This window comes from Cebidichthys violaceus, unplaced genomic scaffold (assembly GCF_023349555.1).
Source record: "Cebidichthys violaceus isolate CVI_PGR_0920_01 unplaced genomic scaffold, fCebVio1.0.p SCAF_19, whole genome shotgun sequence".
Classification (NCBI taxonomy): domain Eukaryota; kingdom Metazoa; phylum Chordata; class Actinopteri; order Perciformes; family Stichaeidae; genus Cebidichthys; species Cebidichthys violaceus.
The window spans coordinates 5,435,994-5,446,134 of record NW_027176361.1 but is presented as its reverse complement, the minus strand read 5'-3'; the positions used below and the strand labels follow the sequence as shown (position 1 = coordinate 5,446,134).

Sequence of the window (10,141 nt, the reverse complement as noted above, 5' to 3'; positions counted from 1 at the left end):
GAATCACGATGAGCCCAGCAGCAGTGGGTTGCGTCACCCGTTCCCACTGCATGACAACCCGTGAAGCGTGGACGTGATGCTGAATTTATCTAAAAAATAATAATGATGCAAATAACAAAAAAAGATATATCCTTCCCCTCATGCCTTCCACGCAGCAGTAGTTGTGTCCAAATTAAAATATTTAAATTAAATCTAAATGTCTCCCCCCCTCCCCCGGTGCTGATGTCAAATCGGTTTGCATACTGACTTCCGCCCTCGCTCGGCTTTCCCTCCCTGGTCTGCGTCGGCCCGGCGAGCAGCCGCTATGACAGGAGGTGATACTGTATCACGCCGAGCCGCGAGGAGCTGACTTTAAAAAAAAACCAACAAAAAAAAAAAAAAACCCCACAACAACTTCATTTAGACAAGTAGGCGGATGTCGCGCGCGGTCGACACGGGCCGGGAGAAGGATTAGGGGAAACTGAGGAGGAAGAAGAAGAAGAAGAAGAAGAAGCAGCAACGTGTTTTCTGATGCGATGGGATTTGCTACTTTCGTGTGAAGAGGCGGACCTATGAGACGCTGCGAGTTCAATATGCTGAGGCTGTCCCCGGTGTTTGTGTACTGTACGTGGAAGTACAGAGACTGTTTTCTTTCAACTCACAGGCCTACGTAAGGATTCTAACACAGCACTTTGCTATTTATTCCTAGCTCAACGGATATCCACGGTAGAAGGGGAAGACAAGCAGCTCCTATCGTGCGGTCTGTTTTTTTTTTTGTTTTGGACAGGGAATTCCTCCAGACGAGGCTGCATGTGCTTTGCTCCTTCGGCGTCTGTGTTCACTACGCTGTCTTTTATTATAAGCTCATATATATATACATAATATATACATATTATATATATATATACATTGGTAGAATTAGACATGGGGGACTGGCTTGTCGTAGCTTGCAGCAGTCACCCCTCTGAAACAGACAGTAAACCCATTAGAGGATATTAGTGTTTTTATTTTTTTGGAAGGGGGTCTCGTTTCAAAGTAGTTTGGCTCGTCTCTGACCCACGATGAACTATTATTTAGTAGGTATTTTATACTCTCCCGTGACGGTTTTTAGCCGTTAGTCTACTGCGGGGATTTTTTTTCTTCTTCTCTCTTTTAAGTTGGTGCATTTCCAGGTGTCTCTTTTTTCTTGTGACACCTCATATTTTATCCTGCTTAAAAAAAAAGACTATTTTAATTATTTATTTATTTATCGACTGGCTATTTTTTTTTTTCTTCCAACCCCACGGGATTTGCCTCAGTCATCCCCACTCCCGGTCCCACTGATACGAATCACTAGCTCTTCACCTCCTTTTCTTTTTTCTTTTTTTTTTCTTTCTTTTTTTTTTTCCACCATGAGTTACATCCACAAGGTATTGAATGTTTTGCTACGTGGACTCGTCATCTATGCGGTACTGGGCTCGGAGTGCACTTACTCGAATGATCTACCCAGCCACGCGTCTGATGCTGCAATTGTAGCCGCCACAGGTAAGCGCAGTCCATGTCGTGTATATATATACATACATACACAAAGTGTGTCCGTGTACAGTGTTACCCCTCCTCTTCCTCCTCTTCTTCCTCGTGCTCCCTGTGGCTTTCTCAGGGGGAAGCCGAGGAATGACCTGCGCAGGGGCTTAATGGATAGTGATGCATTTTCGCCACCTTTTTTTTAATTTTTTTCCTCTCTCCCTCCTCTACCTCCTACATTGCCGAGAGGGAACGCATGACATGACAGGAATGCAGGACGCATCCTCACTTTAGGGTATTTACGGTAATCGTGCCCTTCACGTGTCACCGGGGATGCTGCGGAGGGTGAACGTTACGTCCATACATGATATGGAAATAAATAACACACACACGCACGCGGTGCAGGAAGTAACATACACATTTGTAATGACCGGTTCCTTCTGATACAGGAAACCTAAATATTCTCTGGTGACGTCAGCAGGTGTTTTGTTGATCATTGCCAGAGGGCCACCACAGGTGACACCCCCCCCCCCCCCCACCCCCACCCCTGATATTGTGCTATATAATGAAAAGAGGATTTTCGTACATTTGCATTGTCAATATTCATTTGTTTTGACAGGCGTTTTGTACATGACAGTTGCCTTTAACCTATTGTTGAACTATTAGCCAGTTTAAATACAGGCCCGCACATGTAGGGAGCACAATGTCCTTTATTCGTATACGTTTGATTATTTAACAGATGCATATTAGTGGATGTTTTTCAACACTGTTGTGTAATGTTTGAAAGGCATCTAGTCGAAGCTAAATTGCAGGTCAATTAGGTAAAGATAAGGAAGCCCCTCAGGATAAAGATATTGGAACAGATAAAACTGTGTCCGTATACATATGAATGTGTGTATATATTGACATATATATATATATATATATATATATACGTTTTAACTGCACAGCATGTGACCAGCGGATCCATTCAGAGCCTTTTGTTATTATTTAATCCATAGTTTTTACTCTTACATTGATATCTTTAGAGGCTTCTTTAACCCACCTGACTGAATCAGATACCAGGCTTATTTTTAACTTATTGTAAATGTGGTTTAGTTCTGCTTTCAGTGCTGGTGTAAACCACTCGGAGACGTTTACCGCGGCGTAACTGATCGTTGACTGGGCTCAAACGACGCTCAAGGTGTCTGTAATAACTGCTGGATATGCGACTGGACTGGACGTTCATGTAAATATTTAAAAAAAATGACATTCTTTCTAAACTATTTTGACAATCCTGCGGAGAATTGTTTAAAGTTGTTTAACTTGTTTATATGCACTCAACCGTTCATTAGGACTCTTCTCTCTCTTGAAGGAGTTGCTCGACATTTGGGGGAAATTGGTGTTTTTTTGTTTTTTTTTTGTATGAATTAAACAAACCAAACCATTATAGTTTCCAGTCTTTATGCTAAGCTATGAGCAGCTTCGTATGAGACTGCAGTATCTTCTGATCTGATATGTCAATATGTACATTTCCACAAAAAAAAAGCTATTCCTTCTAAACTGAGCTCCATTTCCTGGAAAACGTCCAGCCGCATGTCGTGACCTCGGAGGATGAAATTAAGCGGTCGTGGAGATGATACAGTTGACCTTGAACAGAACAACGGTCCTGGTCTCCCCTCCGTATACGACCAAACTGCTGTCATGGGGTTGAAAAATCCCACGCTTCTGGTCATTTGATGGCAGCTGAACCATCTCCACGAGAACTGATCAAAACTCCACACATCTACCCCCCCCCCCCCCCCCCCCCCATCCTTACCTGTCCTCCGCTCACTTAATAAGCCTCACAGGCAGATTGTCACGCATGAGTCAGGCAAGGTGTCGCTGATGCACATATAAGCATTTTGAGGCAACATTTGAAATGCTAACTTCAAGTGTGCTGCTTGAGTCATTTGGCTGCTGGCAGAGATACTAAATGATCTCTCCGTGTTGACACTGACGGAAGGTGTGGCGGCTTAAGACGCACACAAAGCCTCGTAACTGGAGGCTCACAGACTCCTCTACTCGTGTTCGTCCAACACATCAACCCCTGTCCGTCCGGTTAAGTAATAAGCCTCGTCCCGGACAGCTGTTACGCATTCATTGGCTGCCTGTTTGTACAAGTGTAAAGCAGCTCCTGAAAATAAACCACAATATATATATATATACATATACATACAATATATTGATTATTAAAGGGGGAAAAAAACACACGCTTAACACGCCCTTTAACACAACAACAGCCAGTGTAGACACTGTGCCGTGGGACGACGTCTCCCCGTGAACAATGAAGTGCAGTGCATGCTGGGATAGTGGTGATTTAATACAGTGTCAGTTAACATGACCGCAGTGTTACCCATTTCCCAGCTGGCTGTGTGGAAAGGTCAGCTGCCCTTTTCACTGATCTTGGCGACAGGCGAGAGAAAGTACATCTCTGTGTCTGTGTGTGTGTGTGTGTGTGTGTGTGTGTGTGTGTGTGTGTGTGTGTGTGTGCGTGCGTGTGCGTGTGTGTGTAGCCCCTGTTTATGCAGAGTTGACTCGATGGATTAATAGCTGCCTAAGTGATCTTGAATTATGTTTTGTGTCGCTACTTAAATGCCACTCGGTCTTTAAGGTGCGATATGTTTTCTATAATAAATCTACTTTTGCTTTTCAAAGCTCGAGAGCAACACTGTGACTTTTGAGAGACGCGTTGTTCCTCTTACAAATCAAAAAAAGTTGAATTCACAGGGAATAAAAGGCAATGTTGCTCAATGTTCAATACACTCGGGGGGGGGGGGGATTTGTTGCCAGTCGGTCTGGTATAATTACTAGCATATGGAAGCTAGTGTGCGCTAACTTTAGCTAACTGTTGCTGTACAACAGACTATTGGCTTTTGACTTTATGTCTCTTCGCCACTTGTGCTGATGTTACTGTAGCTTAGCATCTTAGCTAAGTTTAGCAAGTAGCATTTTCCCCTCTATAGTGTGGCTTTAACTCATTATCATCTATGACTAATGACACATTCAGACAGTGGGTTACACCGCAGGGTGCTGCTCTTCTTTGGGAATTATTCATTTAGCCTGCAGGTGAATTTGCACACATACTAGAGAAGAGGCTGCTGTTATTGAAGCAGTTTAGGGTTCAAAGCTGCCATTTTGCATGCTGTGAGTGGTGGTGGTGGGGGGGGGGGGGGATTAGGTTTAATATTTGGTGGGTCGGGCAGCTCACGTGATTTAGGATCTTCAAAAGACCAGGGCCAGAATTTTAGAGAGGCTGGGTTTCGGTTTCAGATATAAAGCAGAGGACGGTGACGGAGGACCATCAAATAAGTGTGCAATTTGTCATATTTGAGCGCCGCTGTCAGAATCCCTTTTACACCGTCTGCAAAGTGTAGACATGTGACTGTAAATGTTCAATGCAAAAATATGGACGATGTGGCTTAAGAGAGAGCATTGTGTCGTCTTGGATGATCGCACCAGTTTAACAGTTGCTGTCAACATGTTTAGCCTTCGCCAACAATCTTATTGCGCTCTAGAAAAGGCTATGCCATTTTAAAACAGAAGGTTAAGTGGATGATTTTTGAACGTCAGGAACTAGAGTAGTAGCTGAAGCAGTAGTTGGTGTTGGTTTGAATGTCACATCGGAGAGTTGTTTGTGTTCTCAGTCTGTTTCCAGTTGAAGTTCCTCATCATGGGGCCTTTTCAAACTGTGTAGAGTTCCTGTGTTATTGTACATTTACTTGCATGCGCTGCGGTTTCTTTTTCTTTTTAGATGTAAACAATAGGAATCATGAATCCTCTCTATAAACCTCAAGGAAGGAGACGGTGCTCGAGCAAAACGGAACGAGGCGTCCGTGAACGTGGTCTTCCCCCCCCCGATTTTAATGGCGTATTTTAGCTCGTTCTGGCGTTTCAACAAACAAAGCCCCGCCCCTCTGACTGCGAGGAACATCCAGTTCTGAGTAATGTTCTCTGCTGGGTGATAGTTTTTTTTCTCAGAAACAGGGCCTCCATTTAGCGAAAGCTTTACATAATTTACAGACTGCTGTAGGTTAAATAGCCACCGGAGTCAAAAGCAGAAAGCAAACGCCAGCGGATCTCTCTCACGCTGTACTTGTCACGTACGGTCCACATGACCCGTCATGTTTTTCGGGGACAGTTTGCTGGATGTCGCTTTTGTTTATATGTCAAAATCAGAGTTCGACCGTGTCTATCTCAGAGCAAAGCGGCTGCATTAATACAGGGATTTGTTTGGAAAGGAGGTTCACTATTTGCCTATCCAGCCAGTGCTTGCTTAAGTACCGCGGGGAGCACACGCATTTGCATTTTGTGATACTCCGTCGCTGCCGGCTGGCCCGTGTTTTATCCAAGTAACGCACTCGCTTGAGGAAAGCCAGGCTTCGGAGCGAGTTTTTTTTGGGTTCACTCTGGGGGCTAATTGTGACAGAGTGTCGGAGCGAACGTGCAGCGAGTCGTAATGTCCCGGTTCTGTGGCGTTCAGCTCGACAGGCGAAGCCATTTCCTTTCTCTGACTAGAACAGACTGTTCTGAGGAGTTCCTCAGGAGCCAAAAAAACAAACAGAAGAAGACAGAGTTTACCAGAACTTCTGTAACCAACCCTGAGAGCTCTTCTTACATCCAAACGAAGTTGAGCTAAATGCATTTTAACCAAATTGACCGTCGGCATGCAGGCAAATAGCTGGTGAACACAGTGGAGCATGTAGAAGCTAAAAAGCCATATATTTCCCTCAGTGAATATTGGAGCTACTGTGATTCGGGTGGCCACTAACACAAATCCAAATGAATGATTATGTGGCTCTGCTGGATGGGTACATAGTCAAATGTTTGCCATATCAATTTCAGAAGTTAATAATATTTCAGTTTTGTGTTTACAACTGGTTTCTGCTGCGCCCAAGAGATCCATCTGTCAGAAGAGATCATGATTCCCCTTAAAATTAACTAGAAAAGTGCAGTCAGTAGAGTGCAGATCTCTGCCGGTCCTTTAGCATATAGTCCTAGATGTCCAGTAGCATGTGGGACAGACATACAGATACTCACACTCACACGCACACACAACCGAGCGCATGATCCCCCTCCAAGCCTGCGCCTGGCGGAGATAATGACCTCAAAATGAAAGGCCGGCGCCGCATCGCCGCACTGACGCCACTCAGTTGCCCTGTTGACTTCCCCCCCAGAAATCGGACAGCTGCCTTCCATCTCAATCGGGGGCTTTGGGGCTGTGATCCGACCCAATGAGTCCCGTCACCAAACGGACCAGAGACACCGGGTGTATTTATAAAGCCACCGGTGAAGTTTTCCGTGTGCGTTTTCCATCGCGCTCCCCTTTTGTCTTTGCTGACCCGGCGGGTTCCTCGTCATCGTCGAGATCCTTCACCGCGGCATCGGGCCAGTCCCGCTTTTCAACTGGACTCACTTGGGGAGATAATGGGGCTTTGTTTAATGGTTTACCCTTCAGTGCCCGCGGTCACCGGCCACGCCGGAGAGCAGAGATCGGGTTTAAACTCTTAACAAGTGCTGAGACAATCAATGACCTGATTCACTGGAATGGAGGCATTGTTAAGTCGCTAATCCCCATTGAGTAGCTATTGTTCCCTTTTTTTTTTTTTCAATTTCTTTTTTTAATATCGCCGAAGACGAACTCCAAATTTCCATTCAGTGATTATGAGGAGCCAGTCGCACCCTTTTTTTTTTCTTTTTTTTTCACTCGCTGTCAAAACGGCGTAAATACCGTAACAAATCCTTTGTTTTACATTCTTACATCTCTTAATGCACACACCGGTATGTTCGAGATGATTAATTATTTTGCAGGCAGCTGATTGGCTCATGCAGAAAGCGCCCGGGCAGGAGATGTAGGTCACTGTGCTCAGCTGTACGGTGTTTCCTGCTGCGAGTGTTTCTACAGTAGCAGAGCCGTCTGCCCTCAAACCAGCCCAGAGGGGACTATTGTTGTCCCGCTCCGACACACTTAAAGGTGTTGATCCCCCAAGCTGGCAACGCATGTGAGCTTGGCTTGGTTAGGCCCTTTTGTAATGGATGCACACAAGCTCGCAACGCTGCGTGCCGATAGGCAGTAAAAAGCACAAAAACACATCGTGATGTGGTATATGTTCTTTTTTTAGTTTAATGTCGTCGGGTACAAACACAGCGGCGCTGAAGCGGTTAGTAGGCTGACAGAAAATTACATTTTCAACAATTCTGATCATCGTTCAACTCATTTTTTGATGGAAAAATGCTCAACATTTGCTAATTCTTAGCTCCTCATTTGCAAGAGTCGGCTACTACAAAACAAGAGGCCGTTAACCAAATGCCTAAATACACTTATTATACGGTATTTAACATCCGTTTTCAATGATATACTTTTAAAAGAAAGTCCCCAAAATGAAAGTTTGGGAAACGCTGTGATAGACTTCACAATAAATGGCTTTATTGCAACAATCCCTGTTAGTTGCATCCTTAAAGCGCAGTAGGAAAGCCACTGTTTCAGAATAAAAGGCGGGTAGGGGTCACAGCTAATACCATAATACTCGTCACCTTAACACAGGAAGAAGCCAATGCCATGCCCTTCACTGAAGCCTAAAATTGTCTCTGTGGCTTTCTCCCTTTGCATGTTATTTTCCCGGCTGATCACTAGTTACTGGAGCGTTAGTTTTCTCAGCACTGAAAGTACAATTTTACATTTTACTTGTTTTTAACCCACGAATGTTGAACCCAATCGCTTTGTTTTACAGTGTGAGGTTACCTGTGGAACACGCTTTGACTACGTGAGATAGGTGAACAGATGTTATGTCTACAGCCGATTCTCATATTCAGGCAAATGGATCTATATATATTTGAGCGGGATTCAAAGTTAGATGCTGGACGCGAGGAGCGGTCCCCTCTGATTTCAGGGACTTTCCCTCGGCGGAGGGCACGTGATGAGGTGGCCTGGGCGAGAGGGGCAAAGAGCAGTGTGGATTTCTTAGGTATGCTGTCCCCTCTCAAGTCCACCAACACTCGTGCTCTGACCTGTGCTCACAACAAGCTAATATACAAGGAGAGACCAAGCGGGACAAGGAGACTCGGAAGCCAATACGAGTCAATGGAGCATTGACTATGTGCTTTTCTTCTCGTCAGTATTGCTTTCACAGCTTCTTTCCGCTTCCCCTACATGCCCAAACATATATATATATAATATGGTTACCAGGGTTGTTTTCCATTGATCACCCCCCCCCCCCCCTTGTCTTGGTTGGGGTTGCGGTGCCGAGTTGACTGCTAATCCGTCTTAGCGCTGCTAACAGTAGCATGTCCGGACCAACAGCTGGGTTCTCAGGAGCTACTTGCCCCCCCCCCCTCTTGATCTGGTCCAAAATGGGGCCCAGTTTGTGTTACACATCAAAGGACCCGGTAGCAACAGAATGACTTTCATTCGCTTTCTCCTCCTGCTTCCCCAAAGGTCAAAGGTCTGCAAACGGTCGAGGAACTTGAGGAACGTGATTTGCTTCTGCAGCGTTTCACATCGGAGGCCTCAGCTTCCAGTAGCTTGTTTTGATGCGAGACGCCGGCAGTTGGTAACCTTTTCAGAAGCGCCGCCGTTGAGCCTCTGCACGGGTATTGCGTCATCTCGAGTAAACCGCTTTCTCTTCTCCAGAATTTGAGTCTTTACTTGGACCAACTCCGCGCGGATCGACTTTGCTATTGTCTGAAGCGTGGCGCTTATTCTTAGCTTCCGTGCCGGCGTCCATATTTAGCAAAAACACGAGCCATCACAATCCTGTCACGCAGGAAGGTAAAAGACATGCACAGGAAGCTGGCAGAGGGCCAAACCTGCCGTCTGCTCTAAATCGTTAGACCGAGACATTCCCGTGCCAACACCGTTACGGAAGTGTACAGAACCAATTTATCACTTAGTGCCCGCTGAGCGCACAGACGTCGGCTGGTTTTTTTTGACAAACCTATTAAGTTTAGAGTTAGCAGTGAAAGTTTGAACGGGCCGCTCCTTCACATTAATGCCGTTTTAAATCTCTCTCTTTTCACGGCCGTGCAGAGGTCTTAGCTGTGCATTTTTTTCTTCTTCTTGTAACGTAAGCTCCAACAAGACGTGAACGCATTAACAAATCGTACACTAAGCAAGAGCAGTGTGCAGTATTTTGTTTCTTTTACTGCGCCTCTCCTCCACCATTCTGAAGGTGCAAATGTTTTTCCTTTCACGGCTGTCGTGCCACTAATGAGGTCCGGTTTCTTTTACGACAATGTGCTCGTAATACGATCCTTCATACTGTAAGCTATTTGAAGCTGATACTCGGGTACCAAAGAAGAGCTTTTTATTCTCTGCCTCGAACCCGGCCGGTGCTGTAACTTCTCAAAACCCTCCCCCCCGGCTTGAATTTGGTCAAGGCAAATTCGTCAATTTACAGAAATTTTATACAACCTCTAATTTAGGGCAGTACGTATTTTAAGCCTCATTAATAATCCAAACACAAATTTGAATGCTGCGCTGTTTTTTTTGTCCGTTCGTTCTGTAGAGCGTGTGCAGAAAAGATGCAGATGAAGCGAAGATAACGTTGTTGGTGCCGGTTACGAACAGGCTTGGTAGTAGAAAAGAAGCCTCTTCTACTTTTTTGTAGAATGAGATTCCATTGTTGGCAGCGGAGGATTGTTA

General features: G+C 45.1%; 1 protein-coding gene across 3 annotated transcripts in view; it reads left to right on the top strand.

The window, feature by feature from the left end:
- The first annotated feature begins 160 nt into the window (after window positions 1-160).
- stim2b (stromal interaction molecule 2b) overlaps window positions 161-10,141 on the top strand; it is a 34,087-nt gene continuing 24,106 nt past the window's right edge. The window contains exons 1-2 of one of the 3 annotated variants that reach the window (XM_068713349.1): window positions 162-603; window positions 689-1,503. In XM_068713349.1, coding sequence (XP_068569450.1) covers window positions 1,371-1,503 — 133 coding nt within the window. In that variant the 5' untranslated portion in view covers window positions 162-603; window positions 689-1,370. Of the gene's footprint in view, window positions 1,504-10,141 lie in introns of all 3 variants that reach the window. The other 2 variants (XM_068713350.1, XM_068713348.1) reach the window with 2 other exon arrangements.